Source organism: Thalassophryne amazonica, chromosome 3 (genome assembly GCF_902500255.1).
Source record: "Thalassophryne amazonica chromosome 3, fThaAma1.1, whole genome shotgun sequence".
In the NCBI taxonomy this organism is placed as follows: domain Eukaryota; kingdom Metazoa; phylum Chordata; class Actinopteri; order Batrachoidiformes; family Batrachoididae; genus Thalassophryne; species Thalassophryne amazonica.
Window position 1 is genome coordinate 12509340 of NC_047105.1, and position 16429 is coordinate 12525768.

Below are 16429 nucleotides of genomic sequence, written 5' to 3' on the forward strand. Positions count from 1 at the left end.
CTGAAAATATGGTTACATTTTGGAAACATGAAATTATTCCACCAGTTTCTTGAACACTTCCAAATGCCAAAATTGTATCTTCCCCATCCATGAGATAAAAATGTGTAGTTGACCTCAGCCTGTGTGACAACCGAGAGCCGACTGATGTCATTAGACTGTTTATTCTCAGCAACGTTATGATACAATTCCAACTTCATTCAAGATGCAGCGTTGCTACGATTAACTATATATTAACCAACTATTTAATTAATCACAAACATTTGATGCCCAACCCATACTGGGGATCAGAAAGTAGCAGCCATATAAAAAAAAAGGATAGATGACAACCTTAAAATACAATGCTATCCAATTTAATAACAATAGAAACGCTCTTATCAGGATTGGCTTCAAGTGAGAATCACTTTGTATTTTTTGATGTTATAATGTCTATTAGAGTCCCTACAAATGGAGTAGTCATTCTCTGTTTAATACTGCATGTCATTAAAATGTCAAATGCTTTATTTTCTTAATCTTTTCTGAAACATTAATATTATTGAGAGCTGTTCTCACATTTACAGTCTTGTTTCCACAAAAATTTGTTATATTTTGTTTTTTTTAAATTGCATACAAATATAATTCTGGCAATGTAGTGAGTAGATTCAGGAGCTTTAAACATTGTGCTGCAGAAGCTCCCGGTGTGTAGTGAGCGCCTTGTATGGCAGCACCCTGACATCGGGGTGAATGTGAGGCATAATTGTAAAGCGCTTTGAGCATCTGATGCAGATAGAAAAGTGCTATATAAATGCAGTCCATTTACCATTTACCATTTTACTTCCATAGCCAAGGCCGGTACCCATTTGCAGTCTGCTGGACTGAAACAGTGCAGATTAAGTCTCTTATTCAAGGATGCAGATAGATGGCATGAGTGAGATTCAAACCCAGGTCTACACTTTTGCAGGTCAAAATTTAGTGGCCATTCCCACACCCCCAAATTTGATTTTATTCTAATCAAACCTGTGTGAGGAAAACACGATTGATTTCATTAAAGCTTTAAATTGAACATCTCTCTGAAGGTGTGGAAACTGATCAGCAAATGTTTTGTTGAGTGATAGTGTTTAATATTCAATTTATTTATGAAATACACGATGTGGAAATACTGTTTTGTCACTCCCCAGCTGTCACAGAATCAAAGAAAGTCAGGCTTTGGGGCATCTGACGAGCTTTCCAGTGAGGAGGAGGAAGGATTACAATCAGTGGATATCATTCATTCCTTACCTCAAGAAAGAGAGTTGTCTGCAGCCTGGTCGACATCAACAAACATGTCTTCTGTTAGGAAGAGAAATCCAAAGTCTTTCTCCAAACCAGCCCTTAGACCTCAGGTAAACCATTTGTTTTCACTGTATGTTAAGATAACTGCACTTAGATATTTAGATTTTGTTTTATAAAAGAGATTTATTAAAACAGATGGTAATTGAAGTGGAATCAGACTTGAATATAAAGTTATTGTGTTTGCTGTAGGTGACCAGTATAAGGTACTGTTAACACAGTGGAGTGCGGGCAGAATCTTTGATTTCTTCCCGGTGACTTCTGGCATTCCTCAGGGATCAGTTTTGGCTCCTACTCTGTTCAGTACTTGCATGGACTTTGTGTTGGGTTAGGGTTGTGAAGTCCAGCAACGTCCATTTGTATGCAAAGGTTTGGGAACCCCTGATAATTTTCATTATTTTCCTTTTATAAATCATTGGTTGTCTGGATCAGAAATTTCAGTTAAATATATCGTATAGCAGATGAACACACTCATATTTGAGAAGTGAAATGAAGTTTCTAGTATTTACAGAAAGTGTGCAATAATTATTTAAACAAAATTGGGCAGGTGCATAAATTTGGGCACCCTTGTTATTTTATTGTTTTGAATACATTTAGCACTAATTATTGGAACACAAAATTGATTTGGTAAGCTCATTGACCCTTGACCTCCTTACACAGGTGAATCCAATCATGAGAAAGTGTATTTAAGGTGGCCATTTGCAAATGTTTCCGGTCTTTGCATCTCTTCTAAAGAGTGGCAACATGGGAGCCTCTAAGCAACTCTCAAATGACCTGAAAACAAAAACTGTTCAACATTATGGTTTAGGGGAAGGATACAAAAAGCTATCTCAGAGATTTCAGCTGTCGGTTTCCACTGTGAGGAACGTAGTGAGGAAATGGAAGACCACAGGCACAGTACTAGTTAAGACCTGACGTGGCAGGCCAAGAAAAATCTCAGATAAGCTGAAGCGAAGGATGGTGAGAACAGTCATAGTCAACCCACAGACCTGCTCCAAAGACCTACAACATGATCTTGCTGTAGATAGTGTCTTTGTGCATCGTTCAACTATACAGCGCACTTTGCACAAGGAGATGCTGTAATGCATACATGCCACAAACAGAGTAGCTTGAGGTATGCTAAAGCACATTTGGATAAGCCAGCTTTATTTTGGAATAAGGTGCTGTGGAGGGATGAAACTAAAATTGAGGTTATTTGGACATAACAAGGGGAGGTATGCATGGATGAAAAAGAAGACAGCATTCCAAGAAAAACATTTGCTACCCACAGTAAAATTTGGAGGTGGTTCCATCATGCTGTGTGGTCAGTGCAGGTACTGGGAATCTTGTTAAAGTTGAGGGTCACATTCCAGTCAATATCAGCAGATTCTTGAGAACAATGTTCAAGAATCAATGACAAAGTTGAAGTTGTGCCGGGGCTGGGTCTTTCAACAAGACAATGAACCTAAACACTGCTCAAAATTTACTAAGGCATTCATGCAGAGGAACAAGTACAACGTTCTGGAATGGCCATCTCAGTCCCCAGACCTGAATATTATTAAAACTCTGTGGTGTGATTTTAAGCAGGCTGTCCATGCTTGGAAACCAACAAACCCGACTGAACTGGAGATGTTTTGTGAAGAAGAATGGTCCAAAATACCTTCAACCAGAATCCAGACTCTCATTGGAAGCTATAGGAAGTGTTTATAGGCTGTTATTTCTGCAAAAGGAGGATCTACTAAATACTGATGTTTTTTTTTCTGTTGGGCGCCCAAATTTATGCACCTGCCTAATTTTAAGTAATTATTGCACACTTTCCATAAATCCTATGAACTTCATTTCACTTCTCAAATATCATTGTGTTTGTTTGCTATATGATATATTTCACAGAAATTGCTGATCCATACAACCAATGATTTATAAAGGAAAATCATGCAAATCATCAGCGGTTCCCAAACGTTTACATACAACTGTGGGTGCCTTTGTCAGCGAGGAGAGGTTATTGACCTTGATTTCATTAATGATACCAAAGTCTTTGCTGACTCCTCGGATGCCTCTGATTGCAGCACTTGAGAAGCTGAGTGATGAGTTGAAATGTCTGGGTTTGAAATATTCGTGGATCAAGACTCATTTCCAGGCTTTCAATGAATTCTTGGGCTTGGTCATTAGAAGAGTATCTCTGTGGTGTGAAAACTTTGACTTTGTAGAGAGACGTTCACTTAGCATTGACATTAATGTCTCTGTGTTCTTGGTCTCTGAGATCAAGATGCATCTGGGAAGAGCTTCCAAATTCATGAGGTTGCTGACCAGAGTTGCTTGACAATGCTGATACCTTTGCAAGAGAATAATAGTCGTAGTCTTTCAGGTCTTATTGTATGGTTATTATACTTCAATGCTAACCAGTGACATAAGATGTTGACTGTGTCTTTGGGAGGAGCTCTCTTCAGTGGATCCTTGGGTACCGCTGGGCCATTTTTGTCAAGCAAATGGTTTCTTAGAGAAACTCAGATGGAGAAGATAACTTGTATTGCGTGAACACATAAGATACAAAATTTTGCCCATGTGTTTCTTTGTGCATGATCCAGCAAGCAGGTGCCTCACTGTTGAGATCACCAGCAACTAGCAGAGGCCAGAGAGATACCTTTTTTCATGTGGATGTGACAGATAGGTGGTTACTTTGAGGAAGTGGGGATGAACTGGTTATCTGAGTGGGTGGTTGTCATCTTGGACCCATGTTAGTTTCATGATGTGGTGGATGCTGCGACTTGTTCACCAGTGGATGCTGACACAGAGCAGGCGTTTCTTTTGTAATTTAAAAATTATGAAAATTTCTTTTGCGTACAGGATGGAAATGCAGCAACTCTGAGAGAGAGGCCTCCAGCACTGGAGCACCTCTGTGCAAGTGTGGCCTCCCGCCCTGCCTCCGATACAGACGACACAATGTGGGAGGAGCTTCTCCAAGGGCCTGACTCTGCATCCTCAGGGAGCAGTGACAGTGAGGGAAATGGGAGATACAGCGCTAACATGGTCCACCAACAAAACGCCAGTCTGAGCAGCGATGATGAGAGCCTGCAACAGGTACTGACCGGAGTTAGGTGCACCTGGAGTAGACCGCTTAAAGTCTTAAAACCAGTTTCATCCTGGGTTTATTTATCTACAGCAGGTTTGGAAGAACCAGTCATTCATTCAAACTTTAGCTTGTTCATAACTTTCTAAAATTTTAGCTTCTGCCTTTACCCTCACTTGGCTGACATTAGAGACCAAGGGCCTGATTTACTAAGATCTCAAATAACTAGTGCTAAGTTTGTTTGACAATCCAAGTTTTTGCACATTGAGGTAGAGACAATATTATCTGTGATTTACTAAGAATACTTGCACGGTTGATAACTGGCGGTAATGTGACATAGACAGCAGTATGTAAATGAGAGTTCTGCACATCTTAATGGTCATAAGCGCAAAATGAAATTGAATATTGCTGTGTTCATGCACTAGCAAACATTTTAAAGAAATAAGAATAATTTTGCTCTGTTCTGCCGGTGGACCACTCACAGATAACTGTACACACAGTTCTGTGTTTGACCTACACAACGTAGTGTAATTATTCACCAGTTTGATTAAATACTGTGGATTAAACAATAATTGTCTCTAGGTTTTTTTTTTTTTTTGGGGGGGGGGGGGGGGCTAATAGCCAGCTCGTGAGCATGTTCACATGCTGTGCATCCTGTGCACACACAGCCATGATGTCAGATATGTGTGTCTGTGTTTGGTCCATCTGCTACACTTGGCAACATTTATTCTTAAATGAGCATAAAGTAAACTGTTAACTCATTAATAAATATCTCCAATGTTTGCAATGAATGATTTTGTTTGTTTAATTTAAATTCTGTGTACAAGGAGGAGATGGCCTCTGTGCAATATTTTAATGCTATTGTTTCAAACGAGCAAAGTACAGACACCGTCAGCACTCGCTATATTTCCTTCTGACCTTGGTAAGTTGTCGCGTATGCAAACCTTACCTGTTTGCATTCCCTTGCACATTTTCCTCTTGATTGGACAATCCCCAATTGCATATTCATAAATTCAAATGCTGTAAATGGGCAATACACACCATTTTGTGCATTTAAAAGACAGTCATCAGTGCACTCATGATAAATTGCCATGCACTTTTTGTTTTGTTTTTTGTTTTTGCAAGAGCAAGCTGTTTGCGCATGTTTTTACACACACAAATCAGGCCTCAAATGTTGACTGCATGTTTTGTGTTTCATTCCAGAACCAGCTGTCTTGGCTGCAGGCCTGCCACCCATCCAGAGACCGTGTCAGTGCCATCATATGGGAGCAAGGCGAGTGTAAGAAAGCTGACATGTCAGTTCTGGAGATCAGTGGGATCATCCTGTTGCGGGTACGCTTCTTCAATTTGAGTTTGCTATAATTCTCGCAAAGCATGTGCAAACCAGGTTCATAGAAAATGGACGTAGCTGCAAGGAGACAGATCTCTTAGCTGTGTTTCTGGTCTCTTGCTAACAGGTGAAGTTGGTGGAGCAGGGGGTGGGCTACCTCATATTTGGTGGATTGGTGACCGCCACACTAGTGCTGCTTCCCTTAGCCTTCCGCTTGGGCCAGCATCTTAATGTATCAACCGTGAACTCACTGTCACTGACAGAGCTGGTAAAAATGACAGTGGGCCCTCCTGATGTGCAGGCGTACACATTTTATTTCATCACATCGGTGCAAAGAGTCTGCCTCACTGGTCTGTTCTTCTTCATGATGTGTGTGGCTGAGAGAACCTACAAACAGGTCAGTGGCATTCAAGCAGCAGTCATGTCATTACTTTTAATATTAATGTTGATTTGTGGATTTGTTTTAATTACTTTTTCCCCAGTCATGCAAAATGTGTATTAATGCCCTCTAGTGGCAGCTAGGAATTGATGCAATTCACACTTGTGCATACTCAAGTGTGGAGCTGCAAATAACAAAAAAATTCATTATTAATTCACATGCAGATCATTTTTTGGTTGCTAAATTAATTATTTAATCTATAAAATGGTAACAAAAATTTGCGTTACAGTGTTTGATCCCAAAGATGCATTTCTTGTCCAAAATGCAAAGGTTTTCAGTTATTTTTTTGATAACCAGTCAAAATTAGTCAAGATTTTGGCTAGTTAAAATCAGTTTCCGTTGCTTCACAGTGGTTTAAAACCAGTATGAAATAGCCAGTGTCTGGTGTAAATTGGTTTAAAATCCACTTAGTATGATTTACTCCATCAATTCTGTTGAACTATTTACAACCAAAACTTCCTGCCAAGCCCCATAAACTATTTAGTAATTGATTTGTTTGGTTTGAAATCAATTTAAAATGAGCACAACATGTGCATGAGCCCACGGTGTACTGGGCAAATATTGACGTGCTTACCATTAACAAGTGATGCTTTTCTGCAAGAGAATTTTACTAAGTACATTTCAGTCATTTTGACCTTTGGACCCAAAATTAGTGGGCATCTTGGGGGGTCACCATTCCTAACACTCATACAAAGTTTGATGACAATGGGACCGTTAAAAAAAAGACTGACAAGATTTTTATAAAGTGCACTCGGTGACTTTGTCACCCATGACAACTCTGACGAAGATAAGCGTCTGTGGCTGTGATTGTCGAAACTGTGCACGGTGTAACTTTTAACTGTTGCATCACCAGCTATACAGCTTCATAGTGGAGTGGCACACAGGATTTTCTTTAAAAGAAAAAAATGATGTGAAATTTCAGCTACAGTTTGCCAAAAGGTACAAGAGAGATGTAAGCCTAGATTTGACCTCTTTTGTTGTGTGAAAATCTTTCTCTGCTCCGCTTCACTATAAGGCTGTGAGTGGTGGTGCATCAGACAAAAGTAGCACTATGTACAGTTTGTCCAATCACAGCCATAGAAGCTTATCACTTCTTCAGAGTTGTCATGGGTGTCTTGATGGCTTTTCTCACTCGTCTCCTTCTTGCACAGTCCCTTAGTTTTTGAGAACTGTCTGCTCCACACAGATTTACCATACAGTGCCATCTTTCTTCTTCTTTCGGCTGTTCCCATTAGGGGTCGCCACAGCAGATTAATCGTTTCCATCTCACCCTGTCCTCTGTATCTTTCTTTGTCACTTGTATGTCCTCCCCTACCACATCCATAAACCTCCTCTTTGGCCTCCCTCTTCTCCTCTTGCCTGGTGGTTCTGTCCTCAGCATCCTTCTCCCAATATGGGCGCATTTCACAAGGTGGTCCCTCTTAGTAGGGGAAATTATGTGAAAAATCATTACGCGGTGGATAGAAGCGTGAAATTTGGTACATACAGTGAGGGAAAATAAGTATTTGAACACCCTACGATTTTGCAAGTTTGCATGTTCGCAAGTTTTGCATGTCCCTTGAGTGATCCTAAGACATCCTGGAAGGGGTACCCCAAAAAAGTCAGTGAGTTTTTGAAGAAATTCAAAATGGCTGACCATACAATTGGCAGCTAATTCAAAACACACACACATATACTTTGAGTAACCTTAAGGCATCATTGAAAATTAATCCTAAAAATGTCAACCAGGAAGTGATTTTTTTTCACTAAATTCATTATCCCCCCCCCCCCCCCCCCCCCCCCCCCATAGAATTGGCAGCTGATTCAGAAAACACCAAAACCAACCTCATAAAAGCATGAAATGTGGAGTATATACTCTTTTGGTGACCCTAATACCCCATCACACACATCCAAAAAGTGTCGGAGTTCAGTTCCAGAACGTTCTGACAGCCATCTGCGGAAGTCCACACAGTTGGTCAAAATCGTCTGGCAGCCCCGACTGTGATGCACATGTTCAAAACTCCCCATGTACAATCTGCGGACCATCTGACCGCAATTTACATATTCCGATGGCAGAAAAACAGGATCCAAAACGATTTGATCACATACTAGAAGCACTCAGAGTGCAAACCTCCACCAAGGCCATAGGGTCACTGACCCTAAAGAGATTCCCTCCTTGGCACAGTGATCTATTCAACAATTCAGTGTTACAACCAAAACTATGATACATACACTTTTCTTTCCTGTATATTTGACATCCTTGACCATGAAAACATACCACTACAACTTGGAATCACTTTTATGTCTTTATTAGTTCAAAAGTTATTGTATTAAAAACGATTTTTCGGTAATGGCGGTTTTCTCCTGGATCTAGCTCCGTAACATTTGAAGCTACATCAAATCTGAAGACACCTTACTGAATCAGGACAGATTCAGCTACAATTTGGTGTTAGTTGTGCATCTCTAGCTTCATTTGTCACCTCACACTGACACATTTTCTATTTTCCCTATATTTTTGCGTATTCTGGATCACCAGATCCGGAATCCGGATCCGATCATCACCAAACTTTGTTGTTTGATAGAACATTTGACTATGTTACACCCTGATTTTTTTCAAGCCTTTCTGCCTTGTTTTTGTGGAGTTAGAAACTAGAATGTCAAAATTCCCCCTATCCCGCAGTGGTGAAGAATCCTTTAAAAAATTCCTGGATCCAGATCGTGATCCGGATCACCACTAAAATTTAATCACTTGTTCCTCTTGTCATTTCCAACCACTCCACAAAATTTCATCAAAATTCGTTCAAAACGTTTTGAGTTATCCTGCTAACAGACAGACAGACAGGAGGTAACAAGGGAACCTTGAGATAGATCTGGCACAAAAGTCTGCCGGTATGATCTGTGCCACATATAATGATGTCATGTCCATCCATCATGTCCATGCCCCACACACACACGCGCATGTGCATGAGGAACACAACGCTGCCTCCCACTCTGGGACCATGTTTGCCATCCAAACGTTTGGACATCGGGCAGTCTGCATGGCCTTTTATGGCCGTTGACAGCAGTCTGTCATCTACCTGTTGTCTACATGCACTTTGGATGCCATCCTGCAGGTGTGGACGAGGTAATCCAGATGTGTTCTGACACTGTTGACCACACTTTTTTCCTCCCAACTGCGTCCGATTATGGCAATACTTGCTGTGTCAGGCATGGTTCCTGCACATTCTTGCTGTGTGATGGGGGCTTAAGACATCCTGGAAAATGAGTCTCAAACATCTCAGACTGGAAGTACACAAAAATTTTGTACTACAATACCCGTATGCCAGAATTTTGACACGAAGTGTAGAGCCACTTATCAGTTAATTCTGTAACTTTCAAGTAAATAACATAAAAACTCTGTAAGATGTGGAGATATTTCACAGAAAAGTAGAAACGGGAGAAAACCAGCTTTAAAATTTCTGATTTACATTGTATTTTAATGTGTAATTTATTGGTTTTAGACTTAATAAAACAGATTTAATCTTGACACATACTGTTTTGGTAGGTATTGTTAAGGTGAATCACATATTAAACTTTTCAAAAAATGGTAGTTTTGGCCTATGTAACACTTTATGGACCACCTTGTGAAATGTGACCATATACCCTGAGTCCCTCCTCTGCACATGTACAAACCATCTCAGTCTTGCCTCTCTGACTTTGTCTTCAAACCGTCCCACCTGAGCTGTCCCTCTGATATGTTCATTCCTAATCGTCCATTCTCGTCACTCCCAAAGAGAATCTCAACATCTTCAACTCTGCCACCTCCAGCTCTGCCTCCTGTCTTTTTGTTAGTGCCACCGTCTCTAACCTGTACAACATAGCTGGTCTCACTACTGTGATAAACGTGCCTCTTTACTCTTGCAGATATTCTTTGGTCACAAATCACTCCTGCCACCTTTCTCCACCCACTATACCCTGCCTGCACACTCATCTTCACCTCTCTACCAGACTCTCCATTACTTTGGACAGTTGACCCCAAGGTTTTAAACTCATCTACTTTCACCACTTCTACTTCTTGTAACTGCACTATTCCACTGGGCTCCCTCATTCATACACGTACTCAGTCTTGCTCCTACTGCCTTTCATTCCCCTTCTCTCCAGAGCAGATCTCCACCTTTCCAAGCTAGACTCAGCTTGCTCTCTATTCTCACTACGCATCACAAAGTCATCTGCAAACATCATAGTCCATGGAGACTCCTGTCTGATCTCAATAGTCAACCTGTCCTTCACCACTGCAAACAATAAAGGGCTCAGAGCTGATCCTTGGTGTAATCCCACCTCCACCTTGAATGAGTCTGTCATTCCGACTGCACATATCACCGCTGTCACACTGTTCTTGTACATGTCCAGCATTGCCCTCACATACTTCTCTACAACTTCATAATTGGTGTAAATAAAGTTCAAGACAAAATTAGTGACTTGGGAATGTTCATGTATCCACTCACTGAATTGTCTAAAGAAAACTGGCTGTAAAAGTGATGATTTACTGTAAATTCATCAAAGGGTGCCAATAATTGTGTCCAGCATACATTTTAATTCAGGATTTTTTGTTGTTGTTGTTGTTGTTTCACTTTATGAAAAAGTTTTGTTCTTGTTGCCAAATAACTGGACATTTTTAAAGATATTTTGGTTAAGCAAAAATGCTTTTTTGCATTCATTTCCGACCACATATTAAAATGTGTATATAAAATATAGAGGTGCCAGTAGTTCTGACCATGACTGTATACCAGGTTAGGTGACAATTGGTCCAGTGCAACTGATCTCTCACTCACTACTGACATGACTAAATTAATGAACATTTCATGGATGGTTGTAGTGGGGTGGAGCACCCTTCCAGCGTTCTCCTGTTTGAGCAAAACAAAAACAGAAAAAATGTTGACAGCACAATTGTACTTTCAACACTCTTCCTGTTTTTGTGTTGCGTGTTTGAAATGTTTTGTTGTGCTTTTGTTTATTTGGTTTCTGTTTTTGTTAGAATGGTCTCAGCAGTTGGTCACCCCTGTAAGTCTGGTCTGCTTGAGGTTTCTTCTTCAAATAACGCCTGAGGGAGTTTTTCCTTCCCACCGTGGCCCGTGCACTTGCTCAGAGGGTGTTGATAATTTTATAGCTGCTCCTTGGCGCAACTTATGTTGTGATTTGGCACTATATGAATAAATTGAATGATTGAATGAATCCACGTGCATAGTGATGCCTCGCGCCTTGGGGAGCAACAAGCTAATATCTGGTTTAAAGTTGTTTTAAATGATTTTAAACCAGCCCATTCTGAGTGCTTACGTTTTTCAAAACCATTTGTTTTCCCTCAAATGGAGAAGAGAAGGAGCTCATATCTTGAAAAACTGGAATGGTTCAGTTACTTTTTTTTTTAACAATAAGTTACTTAAAATGTTGAATAAATTAGCAGAGAAAGTTATTCTAATGTTACTCAACAACACATTGCTTCGAAACTCATTATGTTCTCTGCTGAATGTCTTTGTGTTTTTCCAACAGAGATTATTATTTGCTAAATTCTTCAGCCATATCACTTCAGCCCGGAAGGCCAAGAAATCTGAGATCCCTCATTTCAGGCTGAAGAAAGTGCAGAACATTAAAATGTGGCTGTCACTGCGCTCTTTCCTCAGGGTTTGTGTTCTCCTGCTGTGTCAATACTGTGATTAATTTAATCAGTAGACTGTTATGGAGTTAAAATTGTCTCATTAATATTTGTAAATGCACACAGGGTGATCTGCAAATAATCATTGATTTGCAAATGTGTTCAGATATCCACAAATGCAGGTTTCATATTTGTAACTTGTAAATTGGTCTTTTCAAATAATGTTGTATTTGCAAATTATAAAACTTAATTTGTAAAAAAAAAAAAAAAAATTACGTTTGTAAAACTGGAAATTGTATTTGTGAATTGAGTTTCAGCATTTGTGGTTCACCAATTACACGCATTCATCACTTTCCTCTGCGACGTCATTTTGAGACATTCTTTTCGCGAACACAGATCCACAAACAAATGCCGACTGATTCACAAATACACACGCACACTGGATATCCACTAGATGGCAGTGTGGTTCCATTCATTGATGTGGTAAGCTGAATTATTATTTAAAATTATGTGTCCGCGGATTTCATCATGGGAAAGGGGGCGGGGGTGTTAGTGTTGTACTCTTTAACGCAGTGGTTCAAATAAGGGTATTAAACAGCATTGCGCCTGTGCGTGCTCCGTGACACAGACATGCTGCAAAATTCTTATTTTAAAAACTTGAAACTTCTAAAAGTTGCTACATTTAGCTAAGCTTCGCACAGGAGCCACACAGTGTCACCGCAGCAACCAACCGGTCCCACTTTACGACAACTGTCGCAACAGCCAGGCTCCGCGGATCCGAGGAAACTGATTTGTATCTGTAACACACAGATCCGTGTCCGCGGACTTATAAAACTTGCATTATGTCGTAAAAAAAAAACCGCTTTGCGATAAGCATTTTAAATGCTCAGTAACGATCACGATTAGAGTCATCCGGGAGCATATAGTTTCAGCTTGCCACATCAGTGAATGGAACCACACTGCCATCTAGTGGATATCCAGTGTGCGTGTGTATTTGTGAATCAGTCGGCATTTGTTTGTGGATCTGTGTTCACGAAAAGAATGTCTCAAAATTACGTCACAGAGGAAAGCGATGAATGCGTGTAATTGGTGATCCACAAATGCTGAAACTCAATTCACAAATACAATTTCCAGTTTTACAAATGTAATTTTTTTTTTTTTTACAAATTAAGTTTTATATTTGCAAATACATTATTTGCAGAGACCAATTTACAAATATGAAATTTGCATTTGTGGATATCTGAACACATTTGCAAATCAATGATTATTTGTAGATCACCCTGTGTGCATTTACAAATATTGAGACAATTTTAACTCCATAGACTGTTGCCGACTTGTCTTTGTAACATTGTCTTTCTGCACTTCTTCATTCCAGAGACGAGGTCCTCAGCGATCTGTTGACGTCATCGTCTCCACAATCTTCCTTTTAGCACTTTCCATTTCATTCATTATTTGTGCACAGGTTAGTCATATGTGCAGTAATGGAACCGATCTGCTTATAAAACATTAATTTCGTTATATGTTGAGAATACAAACATGTTTCATGTCTTTCAAAATCTTAATTATTTGAAGTCCACATGCAGTAAAATCAGAAAATTCACTCAGACCATTGTGAATCGATGTGTCTTGTAACTATTTGGAGGGTCTGTGTTCAGTAAAAAGTGGCAAATCGCTGTGAGCGGTCAGTTCAAGTTACTGTGCACCCTCCGGTCATGGGCACTCGGCACAAAGTAGGTCCACAAGTGCATAACATCACTGCAGGGAGCGGCCTGTCTGGATTTCTCTCTGCCGTTCATCTCGTTATGTGGCTTATATGCAAATAACGGATATTTTGAATCATTAAGATATGTGGAGACTATTTTAGGAGATGGCAAATCACTGTGTTGTTTTGATGCACCAATGTGCCAAAAACTGGAGTTGCTCATCACAAATTTCCTGCAGAGAAGAAGCAAGGAGACAGGATTGCCAGGATTGGCCAATAGGATCCAAAAGAACTAGGATAGTCCCACAAAAAACTCTAGCACTTCACTGATGACCTGCTGTTGCAGACCGAACAGTCCCCCTGAAAATCGGTTCCCCCTGAACACACAGTTCACAGATTAACACCTCGTTTCTGCTCAAACTGCACTCCAGTCATCATCTGTCTCAGCAACACATATCTGAAGCTTTTGTACAACAATCATTTCCACATAAAGTCAGCATTATTTCATCATAAAAGGCGGCGGAAGCAGAGCACCGCAGATAAACAAGCTGCTAGCTGATGCGTTCACTGCGCGTTGGACATGTCAAAGCGTCACGGAATTTCGCCTCGTTTCTGCTTAAAACTGACTTTAGAATAATTTAAGAGGTTTTACCTTTATCATCTGATGGTTAATATTCCCATTATTCTATTTGATTGCTTTGGGTGAAGAGACTCTGTCTCAGACGTGCTGCTGTGGTCCAAAATGACACATGCGCAGATGCAAAAGGTGGACCGATTTTTAGGAGCGGACCGTTCGGTCTGGGACACCAGGACATAAACAAGATGCAGTATGAGGAAGAGGGTGCTAGCTGAGTTCCTGAAGCTGAATACAGACATACACATACTCAGCATTTGCCCCAAAGATACAGGACATGTTCTGATCATGTACACCCGATGTACATATTTAAATCATGTAAATCCGACACTCTTTAGTGTACATGATACATTAAAAGCTTTTAGGGTGCATATTGCAGATTCAGTCTGTCAGGGGCTTCATTTGATCATACGGCTATTTCAACATGAAACTTCAAAGTCCAGTGTGTTAACCATTTAAAGTGTGGTTCAGAAAAACTAACGATTACACAATTGAATTAATGACCAGTGCAGATCTTCTGAGCGCCTGGCATTGGTTGCCGTAGTCCTTCTTTCGGTCTGGTTTTTCATTTGAATCTTCTCCATCTGACCATTCTGGCTTGAATCTTTGAGGCTGTACACCATCTGGCTTCCCCGCTGTCAGGGTTCCGAGCCAGTAAAATGACTTCCCCTTTTTCCATTCAGGGAATCTGAGAAAACTTCCTCAAATCAGGGAATTTTGTTTGGTCAGATTTTCTCGGATTGTGTTGATACCAAACAGCTAATCTATTTCTCTGGATGATTGTATGACTATGGTGGTTTTGGAGTGTACAACCCCGGCAAAAATTATGGAATCACCGGCCTCGGAGGATGTTCATTCAGTTGTTTAATTTTGTAGAAAAAAAGCAGATCACAGACATGACAAAAAACTAAAGTCATTTCAAATGGCAACTTTCTGGCTTTAAGAAACACTATAAGGAAAATCAGGAAAAAAATTGTGGCAGTCAGTAACGGTTACTTTTTTTAGACCAAGCAGAGGGAAAAAAAATATGGAATCACTCAGTTCTGAGGAAAAAATGATGGAATCATGAAAAACAAAAGAATGCTCCAACACATCACTAGTATTTTGTTGCACCACCTCTGGCTTTTATAACAGCTTACTCTTCATCAATCTGGCTCCAACTTTCTCTGATTGCTGTTGCCAGATCAGCTTTGCGAGTTGGAGCCTTGTCATGGATAATTTTCTTCAACATCCTTTCAATTGATGGGATAAGAAAAGTGTCCAAAATATCAACGTAAACTTGTGCATTTATTGATGATATAATGACAGCCATCTCCCCAGTGCATTTTACCTCACATGCAGCCCCATATCATCAATGACTGTGGAAATTTACATGTTCTCTTCAGGCAGTCATCTTTATAAATATCATTGGAACGGCACCAAACAAAAGTTCCAGCATCATCACCTTGCCCAATGTAGATTCGAGATTCATCACTGAATATGACTTTCATCCAGTCATCCACAGTCCATGATTGCTTTTCCTTAACCCATTGTAACCTTGTTTTTTTCTGTTTAGGTGTTAATGATGGCTTTTGTTTAGCTTTTCTGTATGTAAATCCCATTTCCTTTAACACGTTTTCTGTCTTAAGGCCTGCAATTGCTATTTATTGAAGATGTTTTTAAAGAAACAGCAATTGCAGGATCATGATTTTGATCTTGGTTTAAAAATCAAGATCAAAATTATGATCCTGAAATTTTTAACTTCCATCAGGGAAAATCAGGGAATTTTGTTCCTCTAAAATGCTGGGAACCCTGACTGTTTAAAATCTCCCCAGTTTTGTACGTTTAATTGTCATCATTCAGAGAAATGTCAGATGAAAATTTTTCCAAGTTGCTGTTTGTATCCTCCACCATTGTGAATGAAAGCAGTCGATAATAAATTGTGAGAGCAATGTGGACCAAATAAGGAATGCAATAAATTTACACAGACTGATTTAGGGACAAATATACCAGCAATTCTGGCTTTATATAGAACAGCCTTCAAGGAAAATACAGATATCTGGACCTTTGCATGTGGGCTTTAACTGTTGCCCTGAGAGCTACAGATATAAAGCATCTGTTGCTTATTTTCTGCAAAGCTTCTGCACAGCCATAAAACATTCCTGGAGTCACTGACAAACTGGGAGCTGATGGTTTGGGGCTCGTCCCTTCTCCTCTTTCTGCTGCGACTCGCCACACTGGGCTCAGAGACCAACTGCAAATACAGCAACTCCTCAGTACTGCTGACCGAGCAGGTAAAAGTCAACCAGCAACCATTTCAGGACTTTCAGCCCCAATGTCAGCTGATACAATAACATTAAAACCGGTAAATAATGAAGGTTAAACC

The 16429-nt window shown here is 40.1% G+C and overlaps 1 protein-coding gene across 3 annotated transcripts in view; it reads left to right on the top strand.

Moving 5' to 3' along the window:
• The window catches only part of phtf1 (putative homeodomain transcription factor 1), a 44590-nt gene that overhangs the window by 12468 nt on the left and 15693 nt on the right, over positions 1-16429 (top strand). For 2 of the 3 annotated variants that reach the window (XM_034165843.1, XM_034165842.1), the window contains exons 8-14: positions 1155-1358; positions 4129-4362; positions 5555-5683; positions 5809-6078; positions 11626-11757; positions 13104-13190; positions 16182-16337. In XM_034165843.1, coding sequence (XP_034021734.1) covers positions 1155-1358; positions 4129-4362; positions 5555-5683; positions 5809-6078; positions 11626-11757; positions 13104-13190; positions 16182-16337 — 1212 coding nt within the window. The remainder of the gene's footprint in view (positions 1-1154; positions 1359-4128; positions 4363-5554; positions 5684-5808; positions 6079-11625; positions 11758-13103; positions 13191-16181; positions 16338-16429) is intronic. The other variant, XM_034165844.1, reaches the window with a different exon arrangement.